At 40.9% G+C, this 19,187-nt stretch overlaps 1 protein-coding gene across 1 annotated transcript in view; it reads left to right on the forward strand.

Moving 5' to 3' along the window:
* The first annotated feature begins 424 nt into the window (after positions 1 to 424).
* The window catches only part of LOC102827982 (cullin-associated NEDD8-dissociated protein 1-like), a 59,661-nt gene continuing 40,898 nt past the window's right edge, over positions 425 to 19,187 (forward strand). The window contains exons 1-2 of the mRNA XM_006859530.1: positions 425 to 914; positions 15,264 to 15,407. Coding sequence (XP_006859592.1) covers positions 847 to 914; positions 15,264 to 15,407 — 212 coding nt within the window. The 5' untranslated portion in view covers positions 425 to 846. The remainder of the gene's footprint in view (positions 915 to 15,263; positions 15,408 to 19,187) is intronic.

Consider the following 19,187-nt stretch of genomic DNA (forward strand, 5'->3'; position numbering starts at 1 on the left):
CCGGATACGGTGTAACAATCTGATTGAATTCTGGGATTTGTGGTTTTCACGTGGCAGCACTCTACCGCGGGAGTTAGAGCAATGTAGGCCACGCTTCCGATTCGAAAGGAAGGTTTCCGCTAATAATTCTTCGGTCAGTTTTAGGCTATTCCTCTAGTTAACACTACTCTGAGACTTTATATTCTTTAAAAACTTGATCTCTTAATGCTAAACAAAAAAAAATTCTCAAGTAGTTCCAGATTAAAGCCGGCTTGTCCCATTTGCCTCCCGTCCTTTAACCGTCGCTTTAAAGTCTCGCGAGAACAGCTCCTTTTGGTCGTAGTCATGCCTCCTGAAAGCCAGTTCATGAGAAGACTGACACCTGCATCAGCCAACAGGAGTGCTGTCAAACTAGCGCCTCTAAGGCGTGCGTAGGGTGATCTTCGTGAACCTTGACCTGGGCTCGCAGCGTCCCGCGTCTGCCGCCCCCGCCCCCGGAGTGAATGAGGCGGGTTTTGGCCACTTGCTCTAGGGAGCGAGTGCAGAGGGAGTGGGAGCGAGACGGACCTGAGTGGCAGTGTCCGGCTACCCGGAGAGGCCCTGCTGTACTGCTTGCCGCCCATGAGCGCGTTCTCCCGCGAGCAACGCCGTCGTTAGGCCGGCACCGTAGTTCTACTTTCCCCGGGAGAGGCCCTCATCTCGCCGGGGAGGGGGTAGCCCGTGGAAGCGCCTCCCTGTTCAGCGTCGGCGTCGCGCTGCGACCCTGGAAGCGGGAGCCGCCGCAAACGAGAGGAGGAGCCCCAGCAGCAGCGGCGGCGGGCAGCAGCAGCAGCAGCGGCGCCAGCAGGCGGGATCGCGGCCGTCAATATGGCGAGCGCTTCGTACCATATTTCCAATTTGTTGGAGAAAATGACGTCCAGCGACAAGGACTTCAGGTAAGGCCGAAATCCTCCCCTAAACCCTACCTTGAGGCTCCGCACCCGAGGTGCTGGCCCTTCTCGTAGGCTTTGCCCCACCCCTTCGGCCGTGACTGATTTCCTTGCTTCCCGAAGGTCTCCAGCCCATCTCCCCGCTTTCTGCGTCCCACAGGCCGCTTTACTCCCCCACCGTCCAGTCCCCCCATTCTTTCTCTAGGCCGTTGCTCGCCGCCGGCCCTGGGCCTTTACCTGTGTGTCCCCAAGCGCCCCCGCCGCCTTTCCTGCCTCCGGGTCGTGATCCTCACGTCCCCGATAGCGCCAAGGGGCGAAAACACCTCCCATTGTGGGGCAGGGGGGTTGCTCTCGGTCCGGAGACCGGACGGCGGGGCCTACCCGCCGGCCCGCCCGAGGCGCTAGGCCTCCCTACTCGTCGCGGCTGAGCCTGCTGCCCACTCGGTGGCCCATCCGCGCCGTCTCGCCTGGAGGTATGAGTGGGCCTGGCAGGGTGCAGCTGAAACGCTTCACTTTTCGGAGCTTTGCGGATTGGGATCTTTACTTTTTCTTTGTATTATTGCTCTTCGGGAAGATGGGGGATGGAGGAAACTTGGCTCCAAGGGTTTTCCCGCCAGCATCGCTCTGTCAGTTTCCCTAGGCAGGTTAAAGCCGAGCATGAACTCGGCCTTTCAGTCTTTTGGCCTTGTTTCTACCATCGCTGCCAGAGGAGTGAAGTGCTGACCGGGAAACGGAAAAGTGAACCGAGCGAATCCATGGTTCTTACAGAAAGAAGGGGATCTGTACCATGGGGCTAATGGATATGACGCTGTCTCAGACAGATTCTTCCCCAGAAGATTTGAACTGTGGGTTCCAAATTCTTGAAAACATGCCTATTAAAGAATTGTTATATTATCCCGGATTGCCTTGCTTTCTTGCTGGGACTATAGTCATTGTTACATTCCTTCCTGTCTGTGCCTCCCATTCCCTCACAAATAGCTCTCAATCGAAAATACAGAAAACTTTTTATTTCGTTGATATTTAGGTTTTGTTCTTTGGGCTGTTGTGATTCTCATTCGTATGTATTTTAAAGCAAAGAACAAACTTTCCAATTAAACAGCGCTTTTCTCTCTAAACTGTATACTTGAAACACTTGAAACCATTATTGACTAGGAAGAAATTTCTTAGTTTGTTAGAAGAGAACAAGTAATAAAAGTCATGATTGTGTTCCTAATGAAATTGGTGTTGTGAGGTATTAAAGAGTTTTGGTTCTGTGATCGCAAAGCGTATCTAAGGAGTTTTAAAGTGTTGTGTTTGAAACTTTTAAAATCCAGTTTGGTAACGCTGAAGATTTTAGTGTTGTGACTTTCTGGAAATGGCATGTTTGTTTTAGGGGATATTTTGGAATTTTAGATTTGTGTAGGACACCTAGTGTGGCCCTATTGGATAAGCCCTGGATTGCCAATCACAAGGTCAGCAGTTCAAACCCATCAACTGCTCCTGGAAAAGCCTATAAGATGGAACCGATTAGACAGCACTTAACTATAACAACAGTCAAGATTTATCTTGGGTTATCTGTTGAACTCAGTGCTAACCACAGGGTCACCAGTTCAAGTCTACCTACCAGGCACTCAGGCTACAGAAAGGTGAGGGTTTCTGGTGCCATAAAGATTGACAGCCTCGGAAACCCCTTACAGGGTCTCTATGAGTTGGAATGGACTCTGTGGCATACCACCACCACCACCACCACCAGGGTCAAGATTACATTATTGGGGGAAGTAAATGGTTTTTTAAAAAGATGTTTGATTATCTTTTTCCCTTTGGAGTTTTGCCTGGTGGCAATTTATTATTCATTGAAATTTAATATAAACAGTACAGGGAATTTAAAAGTTCTGGGGATAAATTCCATTATCATTTAATTCCATTTTTCCACTAAATTTTTGAAGCCTCTTTGTGGTCAACCCTTTCCTGTCAAGTTGGTTCATCCTGTATTTTAAGTACAGTTGAAGTTGACCCTTGACCCATGAGGTAGTTAGGGACACCAACCCCCTCCACCCCCAGTCAAATTTTAATGTATAACATTTGAGACCCCCAAAACTTAACTAATAAATAGCCTGTTAACCAGAAGCCTTACCAATAATAACAGTTAATTAACATATTTTGTGTGTTCTTTGTACTCTATATCACACCCACATAAAAACTGCATTTTTAAATTAATAAGACAGGGTCGCTATGGGTCGGAATTGACTTGACAGCACTTAACAACAATAAGTTTTTTGTACAACAGTGGCTTCATCAATTTCTTTTTCTGTTTTTACAATGTCCTTATGCTGGATTCATTTATCTTGAAATAGTGGGCAACTGCAGGTGCACACCTCAGGTCTACAGTACATATTAAACAATTTTACTTGTAATGTCATGATTTTTCTCTGGTCCATGGCACTGTCAACATCTCTAGTGGCACTTTATATGGGTCCAGTGATGTTATTCAAGTTTTGTAGTAATGCACTAGACACAATGGAAAATGCATGAGAACTGGGAGAGATCACTTTTTATTGTAATCTGAAATTTGCTTGAGAGACGAATTGCTCATAGTGGTCACACAGCATTTTACAGTATGTAAGTGAACTTTGCAGTTCAGACATGTGTTGTTCAAGGGTCAACTACTAAATTTCATTCATTGTATTCAGTTTCAGTTCACAGGTAGTACTTTTCCTGTTGAAGTGAAATTTTATTTAAATATTCAGAATCTATGTAGCACAGTGACTGTAGGATCAACAGAGTCAGAATTAGCTTGATGACATTTAACTACAACAGCAATGTAGATAATATGTTTAGAAAGCACTTAATATAGTGATAGCACATATGTGATTGTTGATTGAGGCAGTTCTTGTAAACTGCTTTATTTTTAAGCTACTTGTATTGTTATGGATTCCTAGTGTGGTGCTGCAGGGTAACTTGCTGGACTGCAAGGCTGTTTGGACTGCAGGGTCAACGGTTCAAGCTCACCAAGCCGCTCCTCGAAACCCCACATAGAGTCTCTGAGTCGGAATCTACTCAATAGCACTTAACAACAAACTATGATAATTATCGTTGTTAAGTGACCCTGGTATAGGGTTTTCAATGCTGTAAATCTTTGTGGGAGCAAAAAGCCTCATCTTTCACCAGTGAGCTGCTGGTGGGTTTGAGCTACCGACTTTGTGGCTCGCAGTCCATTGCTTATTCTATGGAGCCACTTGTATTATAATAGGGAAAAATGCATGTTTGTTTTTATTTTATAAACTGTACATATGAAATATATAGTATTCTGGTGCTAAACTATGGTCACTCCTGAACTTTGTAAGGATTATCTACCAAGATGGGTTTTAATGGATTAAAACATTGCTTGGATGATTACTTTTACCCTAAAATTTCAATATTGACATAATTCTTCGAGTTGACTAATAGACAGTTAGAAGTAGGAAAAGACTTTTCTATAATTTAACATCATTAAGATTTTTATTAATACTGTTTTAAAAGGGGAGTCTTGGTGAGGCGCACTGTAGAACAATGCACTGGACTGTCAGTTTGGACCTCATGTTGGTTTGAACCACAAAATCAGTAGTTCAAATTTACCAGCCGTTCCTCAGAAACTCTATACAGGGTCGCTGTGAGTTGGAACTGACGGGATGACACTTAACAATTTTAAAAGACTTTATAATATAGTCTAGTTAAGAGAAGTCTTTGAGACTAAAATGAAATGTTTGCGTTAACTACAAATATTTAAGAATTAATTGAAAGATTTTGAAGGTTTTTCATATAAATTCAGTACAGGTATTTAAAAAATAAATGTGGGATTTTTATTAAAGGGTTATTAGATGTCACTGGCATGCTTTTTCACCTTTGTTGTTGTTAAGTGCCATCCAGTAGGTTCCGACACTCAGAGAAGTGGCTGGTAGGTTTGAATCTCACTAGTCTTGTAGTTAGCAGTCCAGTGCTTACCTGCAGTGGCACATCAGGACTCCTTCGTTCCCTACAAATGTTAAAATACTTAGTGCCAGAAAGATGTTGATGATGGGTTAATTAATTAATATTATTGAATACCTAACATGTACAAAGAGCGCCAGACTGCAAAGCCCTTTGAACTGCAAGGTTGGTGGTTCAAGCTCACCAGCTGCTCCTTGGAAACCCTATACAGGGTCGCTGTGGGTCGAAATCGGCAGTACTTCACAACAACATGTACAGTGTGCTTGTGCAGTGCGCTAACTGATTAGGTTAGAGATTCAAATCCACCCAGAGGTGACTGGTGAGAAAGACCTGGTGATCGTCCAAAAAATTAGCCATTTAAAACCCCGTGGAACACAATTCTGTTCTCTTTCACCTGGGGTTGCTTGAGGTCTAATCAACTCCATATACAGCAACTGGTTAACTTATGCAAAGCACACTACCTTGTACCAAGGGGGAGGGGAAAGAAAATCACCCAAAAGGAAAAAGACAAAAACGTTTTTATTCTCATGATAGGAATCCAAAGAGAATTTGACCTACTAATGTGAAACTGGTTGCAGCAGTGCATCAACAGGGAACTTCCAGAAATTCAAGGCAGATTCAGGAGAGGACATGAATGAGGGATATCATAGTTAATATCAGATGGATCTTGGTTGACAGTAAAAAAATGCCAAAAATATGTCTACTTGTGTTTTATTGACTATGAAAAGGCACGTGAATGGTAGAGTCTTAACAAATTATGGATAGCGTTGCAAGAATGATAATTCTAAAAAGCTTAATTGTGCTGATGGGGAACCTGTACATATACCAAAAAGCAGTCCTTGGAACATAATAAGGGGATGCTGCATGGTTTAAAATCAGGCAAGATGGGCATTAGGGCTGTATCCTTTCACCATACTTACTCAGTAGACACTGGTGTTGTGCTGTAGGATAAGCACTGACAGTTAACTGCAAGGTCAGTCAGTAGTTCAGTCCCACCAGCCACTTTACACAGGTTGTATGTTTCTGAATCAGCTCAACTGTTAAGTGCTGTCGAGTCAGTTCTGACCCATAACAACCTTGTATAGTGTTTCTAAGTAGTGGCTTTTGCATTTGAGTCGTTGACTTTACAGTTCAAACTGACCTTGTAGTCTAGTGCATTATCCTGCAGTGCCACACCTGGACTCCCAACTCTATTTAACAATTCAGTATACAAACAGTGAGAAAAAACTGGTCTGTATGGTAAAGAATGCAGCATCAGGATTAGAGGAAGAATCATTGACAACCTGTGATAATACAGATAATATTATAACCTTGCTTGCTGAAAGTAAAGAGGACTTAAAGCACTTACTAAAAGACTACAATTTTCATTATAGATAACACCTCATCACAAAACAAAAATCATCACAACTGGACCAATACACAACATCATAATAAAAGGAGAAAATAATGAATTTGTCAAGGATTACATTTTACTTGGATTCCACAATCAGTGCCCATGGGAACAGCAGTTAAGGAATCAGACAGTATATTACATTGAACAGATTTGGAGCAAAAGACCTGTTTAAAGTTTTATTATTATTATTAGCTTTTGATTGTGAATTGTGAGTAAGTTTATAGAGCACATCAGCTTGACAAATCACCTTTTTAAAGTTTTTAAAGGCAAAGATGTCACATTGAGGACTAAGGTGTCTGACCTAAGCCATGGTATTTTCAATTTTCTATGCGCTGGACAGTAAGGTCAGTTTGAATTGCAAGGTCAGCAGTTCAAACCCACCAGCCACTCCTTGGAAACCTTGGACAGGGTCGCTATGAGTTGGAACTGACTTCATGGAACTTAACAACAGCAATGCATGTAAAAGCTGTACTATGAATAAAGAAGACTGAAGAATGGTCTGCCAGAAGAATGAACAAATTTGTGTTGCAACAAGTACAGCCAAGAATGCTCCTTAGAAGCGAGTATGGTGAGACTTTGTCTCATGTACATTGGGCATGTTATCAGAAAGAACCAGTCCTGGAGACTTGGTAAAGTAGAGGGTCAGGAATGGATTGGCATAGTAGCTGCAGGAGTGATCTCAGCATGGCAACAAGTATGAGTATGGCACAAGACTGGATGGTTTCTATTGTTTATTGTTGTTGAGTGCTGCCAAGTTGGTTCTGATTCATAACGACCCTGCATAGGGTTTCTGAGGAATGGCTGGTGAATTTGAACCATCAGCCTTGTAGTTTAACTAGGTCAGTGCTTATCCTATAGATAGTCCCTAAAAATAAAGTGATCATATTTTCGGTAGAAAATGATGCTGTAGATCCCAGAGTGAGACCTTTAATATGAATAAATCATCCATGTTAGTGCTTGTATTGAATACTTAGTGCATTGAGGTAACTCATGCTGTTATTATTTTATGTGCCTTAGGATACACAGTAGACATCAAGGCCATTTCCAACCACAAGGTTGGTGATTCAAACTCAGCAGCCACTCTTCGGAAATCCTATACAGGGTCACTATGAGTCGGAACTGTCTCAACGGCACTTAATAACTGAAGAAGCCCTGTTGGCACTGTAGCATAAGTACTGGAGTAGTAGGACAAGCACCGAACTGCTAACAGCAAAGTCTGTAGTTCAAACCCATGAGCTGCTACTCAGAAGAATTATGAGGCTTTCTGATCCTATAAAGATAGGAGTCAGAATCAACTTGATAGTAGTGAGCTTTTTTTTTTTCCCATTTTGGTTGTTGGTTTTATTACCAACTGCATTAAAGTATTCCAAGGATTACAAGAGCTAAAGAAAACATTTATTTTGTCTCTGCATAGTTGTCATCGTGTGCTGTCAAGTTGGTTCCAGTTAATTGTGACCCTGTCCAGGGGTTCTGAGAGCAAGTGGTGGACTTGGACTGCCAAACTTGTGGTTAGCAGTCCAGTTTTTATCTTACAGTGCCATACAAGATTCTGCATAATAATTAATATAAATGTTTACTATGAGTTTTATGAGTTCTGGTGGTGGTAGTAGTTACGAGTTGGGCTGCCAACCACAAGGTCAGCAGTTTGACGCTACCAGCTTCAAAGCAGGAGAAAGGTGAGGCTTTCAGCTCCCCTAAAGATGAAGCCCTGTGCAGGTTTACTAGAAGTTGGAACCGACTTCATGATACAGCCCTGGTGCAGTGGTTAACAAGGTTGACTGTTAACTGAAAGGTCAGTGGGTAAAACCTGATAGTAGCTCAGTGGAGGAAAGATGTGGCAGTCTGCTTCCATGAAGATTGTTGTTAAGTGTTGTCAAGTCTGTTCCGACACAGAGCAACCCTGTGTAGGGTTTCTGAGGAGTGGCTGGTGAGTTTGAACCACCATCCTTGTGGTTCAAACTGACCTTGAGGTCGAATGCTTATCTTACAGTGCCACACCAGGCCTTGCAAACCCTGTGGGACAGTTGTGCTCTGTCCTGTAAGGTCATTATGAGTCTGAATTGACTCACGGGCAGCAGTTTTAGCTTCGACAGATTTCACTTGATTTTGTTTATTGTCACAACTCTAGTAAGTGAATATTTGTGATTTTTTTTCTTTCTTTTAGACATTTGAGGAAACTGAAATTCAGAAAGGCTGGTCGCACCATAGGATAAGCAGTAGATTGCGAGCTATAAAGTCAGCGGGTCAAGTCCACCACTTGCTCTGTGGGAGAAAGATGAAGCTTTCTGCTTCCACAAAGATTTACAAGTCTCAGAAACCCTATACAAGGTCTCTATGAGTTGGCACTGACTTGACAGCACTGACCAACAGCAACAGGATCAGTTTAGAAATTGTAGATCTGGGTTTTCTAGAAGCTCTTTATACTCCAGAGCATGAACCATTACCATGCTGCTCTAAGGCTTTGAAACTACAGAACCACTGTAGCTGTGGGCTAATGCATCAGACTGCAAAGTCGTTTGAACTGCTCCTCGGAAACCCTCTACAGGGTCGTTGTGGGTTGGAACTAACTCAATGACACTTAACAGCAACAACATCTAGACGATTCTGACTCCTTAAAGTCTTTTGGGCTATCATTTTTGTGGAAGCAGATTGTCCCATATTTCTCCCGTAAAGCTGCTTTTGGGTTTTAACTGACCTTTTGGTTAGCACCAGAGCTTGTTAGCCACTATCCTACCAGGGCTCACTGAGAGGTTAAGACATTATTATTATAAAAGGGTAAGTAACTCAGGGAAACCTGCCTGTCTGAGTTTTTAACTTGTGTAGAGGGTCCTTGTCTTACTGAATGAACTTAATTCTCCATTGGGTTTAGTGCCTTGGCTATATTTTCATTGGACTTTGGTTGCAGAGGTAAGAAACAAATAATGCAATAAAACCCGTGAGAAGGAAACCTGGCAGAGAAGCAAAACGTGAATATTTTCCACTAAAATGAGTGATCAAAAATGGTCTGATTCTTACCTGTCAAAGGTAGAAAGCCCCCAGATAATATGAGCAGCCCCATTGAATTCTAGATCTTACAGGGTTCGTTTTACTAAGATATTGGAAATTTTCTTCAAGACCATTGTGAAGTCTGCCTATCGGTTTTTTAAAAAGTATATCATTTGATATAATTTTAACATAATGCAGTGTGTTTTAGAGTTGAAACACCTTCCTGGCTTGATAATGGTATGTTGTTGTTAAGTGTCATCGAGCCGGTTCTGACCCTGAACAGGGTTTCTGAGGCTGTAAATCTTTACAGGAGCAGAAAGCCTCATCTTTCTACCATGGAGCAGCTGGTAGTTTCGAACTGCTGACCTTGCGGTTCACAGCCTGATTCGTAATCACTATGCTACCAGAGTTCCTTTGATAATGGTGTGTTGTTGTTAAGTGCCGTCGAGTCGGTTCCGACCCATAGCGACCCTGTACAGGGTTTCCGAGGGTGTAAATCTTTACGGGAATAGAAAGCCTCATCTTTCTCCCGCAGAGTGGCTGGTAGTTTCGAACCACTGACCTTAAGGTTCGCAGCCTGATTAGTAACCACTACGAATGGTATATGTTACCAGAATTGCTTATTTGGGTGATTTAGGTATTGTCCTTTGAAAAGAGTTGGAAGGAATCTTGGAGATCCTGTAATATAGCTGAACGGACTGTGGGCATTTACAGTAATAAAATTCTAAATGAAATTACGTTGATTAGTTGTGTTTGAAAAAAACAAACAAAAAAAAAAACAGGTGTAGTCAGAGGAAATAGAGATTTGTAGGAATTAAGATGGTTTGGGGCAGTTACTTTGCAGGTTTGGTGTCAATCACTTCCTTGATTTCACTTATGTGAGTTTTCTAGATATATTGTTGTTAGCTGCCCTGCAGTTGGTCCCTAAGTCATGGTGTGCCCATACACAGGAATGATCCTGTATCTCCCTTATTTGCTGTGGATAAACTATTGTTATCTGCATGGGTTTTATTGACTGTTTTGGGAAGTAGGTCTCCAACCTTTTCTTCTAGTTAGTATGAAATTTGTTCGGCATCACAGTGACATGCAGACTTCCACTGATAAGTGGCCTGGAGTAGAACTTAGTCTTCTGCATGGAAGGTGAGGATTCTAACACTGAAGCACCATTGTCTTTAGGTGTACTACTAACCTGATGGTTGATCATGATTAGGACTCAACAGTGAAAGAGAAAATGAAGAGACCTCATTGAAAAAACTGGGAGGAAGAAAGATGACTAAAAATTGGTTTTATATATGTGAACAATGTTGTTTAAGTTCCAGAATATGACTCTTGTTCATCACTGTGCCTGGCTCCATTCCTCATACTGGAACCCCCAAGAATGAATGAAATAACAGTGCCTACAGGTTACATGGTGCTGTGGGTTAATGTGCCAGACTGCAAAGCCGTTTGAACTGCATGGTCGTTGGTTCAAGCTCATCAGTCACTCCTCGGAAACCCTATATAGGTCGCTATGGGTCAACTCGATGGCACTTAACAGCAACAACAACAACAGGTTATATCCAAAGGAGCTCTGGTAACGAAGTGGTTGCGAGTCAGGCTGATAATATCACGGTCAGCAGTTTGAAACTACCAGCGGTTCCATGAGAAAAAGATGAGTCTTTCTGCTCCCATAAAGATATACAGCCTCAGAAACCCTATGCAGGGTCACTTTCAGTCAGAAATGACTCCAGACACACCATCAGCACCACAGGTTGTATCCACCTCTGGGTCCCTGAGGAAACCAAAAGTAAATAATTTATCCCATGTGGCACTGTATAGGAATAAGCACTGGCCTGCTAACCTCAAGGTCAGTGGTTTATACCCACCAGTCGCTCCTTGGAAACCCTACACAAGGTTACTATGAGTTAGACTTGACAGCACTTAACAACAACACAAAACCAAACTAAACTCCTTGCTGTTGAATTGATTACTGCTCATAGGACAGAGAAGAATTGCCCTATTAAGTTTCCAAATCTTTGATCTTTGTGGGAACATACTGCCACATCTTGCTTCTCTAGGGTGACAGGTGTGTTTGAACTGCTGACCTGTTCAAAAAGAATATTTCAAGATCTACTTTGAAATACAATGCTGTCTGTAATAGGGTATTTATAACGTACAAAGAAGACAGAGTCCTGATGTGGTGCTGTGGGTTAACGTGCCTGGACGGAAAAGTCAGTTTGAACCGCAAGGTTGGGTGGTTCAAGCTCACCAGCCACTCCTTGGAAACTGTACAGCATAGCTATGGATTGGAACCGACTCGACTCCACGTAGCAACAGCAACACTTAACCATTATATCACCAGGGCTTTTCTGCCACCTTGTTGTTGTTAGCACCGTCAAGATGGTTGTGACCTATATTGACTCTTTATAGGGTTTCCAAGGAGTGGCTGGTGACTTTGAACCGTTCTGGTGTGGCGCTGTAACATAAGCACTAGAACGCAAGGTCAGTGGTTCACATTCATCAGCCACTCCTTGGAAACCCGATAGAGAGTCGCTATGAGTTGGAACTGACTGGACAGCACGTAACAATAAGAAGGAGGAGTGGCTGGTGGTTTTGAACCACCAGCCATGTGGTTAGCAGTCCAGTGCTTATTCCACAGTGCCACACCAAGACTCCGCAAGCCTCTCTTATTCTAATTTTGGCCTGTTTTCTTAACATTTGAGGGCATTGGTGGTTCCGGTAGAATTCTTACCTTCCATGTTGGAGATGCAGGTTTAAGCTTCAGGAACTAATTCCTGGCTAAGGCACCTCATTGAGTCCTGGTGTGGGGCTGTAGGATGAGCTCTGTAAGGTTGATTTGCACCACAAGGTCATCGAAACTCTTAGAAATCCTATACTGGGTCACTGTGACAGCACTAACAGCATTGCATGCACAGCCATTACCTACCAGAGGCTTGCATGATGTTGAACAGGTTTCAGCAGAGCTTCCAGATTAAGACAGACTAGAATCTATCTGCCTTGGCTCTGGCCACACTGAACTTTTCATAAGTCCTTCACTCTGAGGTATTGCTGCTCTTCCCTTATCCTCCATCACCACCAACACACACAAAAATGGGGTAAAAAATGTAAAATTCAAAGTCACCTTTCCCTATGCAAATCCTTACTCATTTTTTAAGATCCAGCTTAACAAATAGTCTTTGGTGTGATCTTTTCCAAATTCTCTTGAGTATTGTTTAAAAATTTAAGCTCGAGGTTTGTCCATTTACTGTCTGCCCCATTAAATGAAAATCTTATGAAGGTACTGTGTTTACGTTATAATCTCAGCTCTGTCACCATACCTAAAACAAATGCTGAGGAGACATTCACAAGATGACTGAATCTGCTTTTGAAGTAGTCAGACAACTTCCTTATAAGGAGTTTTGTAGTACAGGTTTTTAAATCAGATGAATAAAAGGAATTATTTCCAGAACTTTATGGATTCAGGGTCATCACTGTAACACTCATTACCTCAAACAAGTTTTCCTGGTTTTAAAAAATATTGCTAATTTTTCTGGTGTTCATTTAAACTTTTTTAATCCTTAACAATTATTCATTGATTTTAAAAAACAAACAAACCGATAGAATTTAAAAAATCAGCATAGAAACTGTCTAAGGTCAGTGACCTAGGCCTTTACACTTATATCTGTCCTAAGTTCTTAGACTAAGGTAGTGAATAAATGGTGAATAAAGGTATGCATCTGTATACCAGTAGAACCTATTCAAGACCATAAAACAACAACTTTGTACATTGGGATAGATAATCTTTTAAAAAAGACAACTTAAAGTGATGATCACTGTATTTTCTTTTTTTTTTTTTTGTTAGCAGAAGGTTCGTTGTTGTTGCTATGTGCCGTGGAGTCGGTTCCGACTCATAGCGACCCTGTACAGGGTTTCCGAGGCTGTAAACCTTTACGGGAGCAGAAAGCCTCTTCTTTCTCCTGCGGAACAGCTGGTAGTTTCAAACTGCTGACCTTGTAGCTCGCAGCCCGATTCGTAACCACTACGCCACCAGAGATTTGTGTAGTCCTTCATCTATAATAGATTTTATCTTAAGTAAAACGGCTAAGATATTTTCAGTGCTTTTGTATATACACATGTCCAATTACATTCTCTGTTTACTTTCCAGAATATATCTTTTTCTTTTTTAGCTTGTATTGCGAATTGAGTTCTAGTGTATATGGGAGATTATAGGTTTTGCACTCATCCTATCATATTTTATTTCATTGCAATGATTACAACCCCCCTCCATGCATATGTCATTTAACAGTGTTTCCTTCCTATCCATCTGGGCTTTTTTTTTTGATGCACACAAAAACACTCAGGAATATATAATCATTTAAACAACCAAAGGGCATCGCACACAACCTTTCTCTTTCTATGAGTCTAGAGTCCTCAGCTGCTCTATCTCTTCGTGCCATCACCTCTGCCTCCATCTCTGGTGTCACTGCTTCCCTGGTTTGGGTCCCACAATCCGCTTATGCTCTTCTCTCTTGGTGGTCCTAGGGTCCTCAGTTCCTGGTAACAGTTCTTCACTGTTGAATCAAATGAATCCTAGCCCCTTCCCCCTTCCCACTCTGAAACTAATCTCCCTCTTGAAAACTTATAACTTTGGGCCTTTTTAGCGCCACCCCTTCCAGTTTAGGTAGCTAATGTTTAAGTTGCTTGTCCCTATCAACCCTGTATACCAAGGAGACAGGCTTGATCCCACATGTGAAGACTCCTTTCCTCTCAGTTGGTATTTTGAGCTACTATATCTTTAAGTGTGTGGCACTGTGGGATAATGCACCAGACTGCAAAGCCATTTCAGCTGCAAGGTTGGTGGTTCAAGCTCACCAGCTGTTCCTTGGAAACCCTATGCAGGGTCGCTATGGGTCGGAATTGAGTCTACGGCACTGAACAACAACGTATCTATAAGTGTAGGTCAAGCTCATCAGATTGTAGCAATTTACACTTGCTTCCTTTATCACATTTCTTTATCTTCCTCACATGGAGCTCTGGTCATTAAGCCATCAAAGCTAGGTCAAATGCTTACTATCTGTGAGCTTGGGCATTCTTGTGCGTCTCCCTCCCACTTCATATCAAGTTAAACGCTTCACTCTCAGTCCTCAGAATAAATCCTTGAAAATTATTATGTGGTGAAAATTTCATAATGTGAATTTCAGGGGGCAATGATAGAACCTTTGGCTGCTAACCAAAAGATTGGTGGTTTGAACCCACCAGGAACTCTACAGGACCTGGGAATCTTTTAAGATTATAGCCAAGAAAATCATATGGTTAGTGCTACTGTGTCACATTGGGTCCCTTTGCCAACACCCGACAACAACATACCAGTTTTTAAATTGCATGCTTATTAATTTATCTTGTATTCATTTGAATATAACCCTTTATTAGCAGTTTTACAGAACATGGCAAGAAATGTGCTTGCATTGCATATTGTTTAAAACTTTGCCAAGTCAGCAATATATGAACAAAATAAACTCTTTGTTACTGAAATTATTCATAAAATTATTGTATATGTAATAAACTGTTAAATTGTAAAATTGTTTTCTCAATAATACCACATAGTGTATTGCCTACATTGCCAGACTATCTGTTTAGCATTTTGATCTAGTAGTTGGATTTTTAAATTGATTTAAAGGTGGATTTAGGCTGATTCACATTTCAAATAAAAGAGAGTTGTCCTTCATGCAGTTGGGATATTTACATAGGTGGAGGGAGCCAACAACTAAGGGAAAATTTCATTTAGCCTTTAGGTTTAGATTTTTGGGAGTTTATTTGAATGTGATTTCTTTTTCTGAGAAATTAAAAAATTATTAATGACCTTGTGAGTTATTTTAAAGTACATTTTACCCATTTCCGTGCTAGCTTCTACTTAAATTTTGATGATTTTAAAAAAATGGATGACAATTTTGTATTATACAGTGTTCTTGTTGGATGAGCATTGAATTTAAAAATCATTTTTATAGATGCTTTAAGATTCTTAAATTACCAACTAATTTCAACTTTTTGGATAGGTTTATGGCTACAAATGATTTGATGACAGAATTGCAGAAAGATTCCATCAAGTTGGATGATGATAGTGAAAGAAAAGTGGTGAAAATGATTTTGAAGCTACTTGAAGATAAAAATGGAGAGGTACAGAATTTAGCTGTCAAATGGTAAGTACTCACTTGTCTCCCAGTGTTTAAACAACCAGTCTTGGTCTCATGACAGTTTTTTAGTGTATGTCATACATAATGCATTTTCTAATAGTTTGCATACTGACTAGATGTAGTTTTTGTTCGATTAATTTTATATGAAATATATGAGGTGGCTTCAAACGCTTGTGAAAAATAGAACTGAAAGATAATGGAAGCTTTCCTTGAACGTTTTGAACCGCTTTTTGTATATAGGCAATTCCAGAAACAGCAGGTGTCTCACTGTAGTTTGTTGATAGTGTTGTCAAGTCGTTTCTGACTACTAGTGGAGTTGTATATGGTTTCCGAGTAGAAGCTGGTGAATTGGAACCACCCAATTTACAGTTTAAACTAGCCTTGTGGTCCAGTGTTTATCATAGAGCCCGAGGACTCCCACCTAGTTCACTACAGCCTGATTTCTTTTTAAACAACATGAAAAGGCTTATGATTGCTATATTCCAGTGGGAGAAAAATTAAGAACCTCATGATTAAGGAAAATAACAAGTAATAATTTTAATCTTAAAACACTGATGACATAATGGTGATAAAGTATCTTTCCTAAAAATTATGAGAACTCTGTAAAGTACAGGAGCTTATTGTTAGGCATGATGTTGGCTATTGGACATCTTAGTATAAGGTACAGAATTTGAATTCTCAGTAAATTCTAATAACATGCCTATTTTAATTTATGAATACCAAATTTTAGAACCTTTCATCATTCTTAACAGAAACTTAATGCCCATTAGCAATAACTCTCTTTCTCCCTCCCACCTGCTCATGCTAAGCACTAAAAAATTTTGGTAACTATGCCTTTTCTTACTGTACATCATGTAAGTAGCAAAGACAATATTAGTCCTTTTGTGTCTGATTGATTTCACTGAGCACAGTGTTCTCAAGGTTCATCAAATAGCTTTATCAGAACTTTATTTCTCTGTATAATAGGAAAATATCCCATTGTATGTATGTGTATGAATACATGTAACATGTTTATCTGTTCATCTGTTGTGTATGTATGTGTATGAATACATGTAACATGTTTATCTGTTCATCTGTTGATAAACATGTTTAGGTTGTTTCTACCTTTTTTTGATATTTGTGTATAATACTGAAATGAACATAGAGATACAAGTATCAGTTGTGTTCTTGGTATATACCCAGGAGTGGAATTGCTAATCTGTGAGGTGAGGTGATTCTAGTCATCTTCTATCTGCTAAGGAGCTCTGTTAGTACAGTGATTAATAAGCATTTAACTGCTAACGGAAATATTGGTGGTTCAAACCCACCAGCTTCTTTGAGGGAGAAAAAGATATGGCAGTCTGCTTCTGTAAAGGATTGGAGATTAAAAAAAAAAACGCACAAATCTGAAAAGCCAGTCTACAGGGCAGGCTGGTCTACTATGCATAGTGGTTATGAGTCAGGCTACTAACCTCAAGTCAGCAGTTTGAAACTACCAACTGTTCCACTGGAGAAAGATGAGGCTTTTTCTGCTCCTGTCAAGATTGATAGCTTTAGAAAACGTATGCACGGTCGCTGTGAGTCCGAAACTACTTTATTGTGATGTGTGTAATGACTGAGTATCTTTTCATGTACTCGCTGGCCTTTATCTGTTTTGGTGAAATGCCTACTTAAGTCTTCTGCCCAATTTATTTATTTATTTTTTTTTTAATCTTTTTTTTGTTGGGATATTGGGTTTTCTTATCCCATGTTTTAGGCTAATGTTAGAAATTACTGTGAAAGCATCCAAAAACTTAAATCATTGATAGTGTATAATATCTATTCGGAGTACAAATTCATTTAATTTAGGACATTAACAAATTTAAAATAAAATGGGTATTTAAAAAGTAATATTGTAGAATAACATTGAGTGTATAATCTTTAATCATTTTTCACTTTTTAATGCAAAGTAAAAAAAATTAAGCTTTCCTTAAAATTATGCTAAACATTTATCAGCCTTTTAAAGTAATAAACAGTAGTTTTTTGTCTCTCTACCATCCATTCTCAAATTGAGAATTTGGAGATGTACGTTACTGTTACTTACTTAAGTTTGAATTTTACTGATGAAAAACTTGAGTCTTTTAATCTTTTGTTGACTTCATCTTGCACTTTTAATTCAAGGTGTCATGGGAAGAAACAAGATGTATTCAAGAAAATGAGAGAAATTAAGATAAAGACAATAAATAATTTTCAGTGAGTTGATTCTGACACATAGCAAATCCTGTATGTAGGACAGAGAGGTACTAGTTCAGAGTTAACTAGGATGTAAATCTTTACAAAAGCAGACTGCTGCGTATTTCTCCCACAGAGCAGCTGGTGAGTGGGTTTGAACTGTTGGTGTATGTTTAGCAGCCCAACACTTAACCTACCAACCTAAAGTAATATGTGAATAAATTCTAAGAAGTGTTGCTGTTAGTGTTGTAGTTCATACATGCAAGGTTTTTTCAAAACAAAACATGTTTAAGCATGATTAGTGGATGGCTACACACATACATGTTCTCTTAGTAATGCACTTGTCTTAGTCTCCTTAGGGTGCCTTCAGAAACCAGGTCCAACCAAAACCCTTCGCTTTTGAGGGAATCTGCTGGACCAGTTCAATTCAAGGCAGAGAGGTCTGGTCAGAAGAATATGACCACTGGTTTTTGGTGTAATCTTTATAAATCAGGAAGGCACATTCTATCACGATAATGCACCTGCTGTTCTTCAGGGATGGCAAGGGCTGTCCTGCAAGAATATTCATTGGAAAACTTTATACCATACGTCCTACAGCCCTGATCTTGCCCCTGCAGACTTCTTCCCCAAACTCAAGGAACATGATTTGTGTCCCCTAAGGATGACAGTGGAGTCCTGGTGTGGCGCTTGTTGGTTAATGAGCCAGACTGCAAAACCGTTTGAACCACAAGGTCAGTGGTTCAAGCTCACCAGCTGCTCCTCAGGAACCCTATACAGGGTGTCTATGGGTCGGAAGTGACTCGAAGGCACCTAACAACAACAATGAGGATGCCAGTGGAGTCCTGGTGTGGCACTGTGAGTTAATGCACCAGACTGCAAAGCAATTTGTACTGCAAGGTAGGCTGTTCAAGCTCACCAGCTGCTCCTTGGAAACCCTATACAGGGTCGTTGTGGTTCGGATCTTACTTGTCGGCACTTCACAACAAGTGTGCCAAAACACATGTTTTGACGTGATGTAAATTGAACAGTACAGATTCTATGGGAAGGGTTATTGTTAAATGTCCTCAAGTTGGTTCCAACTCATAGCGACCCTGTATAGGATTTCCAAGGAGCTACTGGTGAGCTTGAACTGCCGACCTTGTGGTTCGAACTGACTAAGCAGTCCAGTGCATGGACAGGGTTAAAGAGATGGGAACACTGCCTTCAGAAGTATACACTCTTGTTGTTAGGTGCCATCGAGTCGGTACCTACCCATATTGACCCGTATGCACAACAGAATGAAACTCTGCCCGATCCTGGGCCAACTTCACTACTGTTGCCATGCTTGAGTCCATTGATGGTTGCCACTTAGCTAATCCATCTTGCTGGGGGTCTTCTTCTTTTCCTCTGACTCTCCACTTTACCAAACATGATATCCTTCTCCAGCAACTGGTCCCTCCTGACAATATGCCCAAAGTATGAGAGACGAAGTTTGGCCATCCTGGCCTCCAAGGAGCACTCTGGCTACACTTCTTCCAGCACAGCTCTGTTTGTTCTTTTGACAGCCCATGGCACTTTCAATATTCTCCTCCAACACCGTAATTCAAAGGCATCAAT

The sequence above is a fragment of the Chrysochloris asiatica genome, unplaced genomic scaffold (assembly GCF_000296735.1).
Source record: "Chrysochloris asiatica unplaced genomic scaffold, ChrAsi1.0 scaffold00033, whole genome shotgun sequence".
In the NCBI taxonomy this organism is placed as follows: domain Eukaryota; kingdom Metazoa; phylum Chordata; class Mammalia; order Afrosoricida; family Chrysochloridae; genus Chrysochloris; species Chrysochloris asiatica.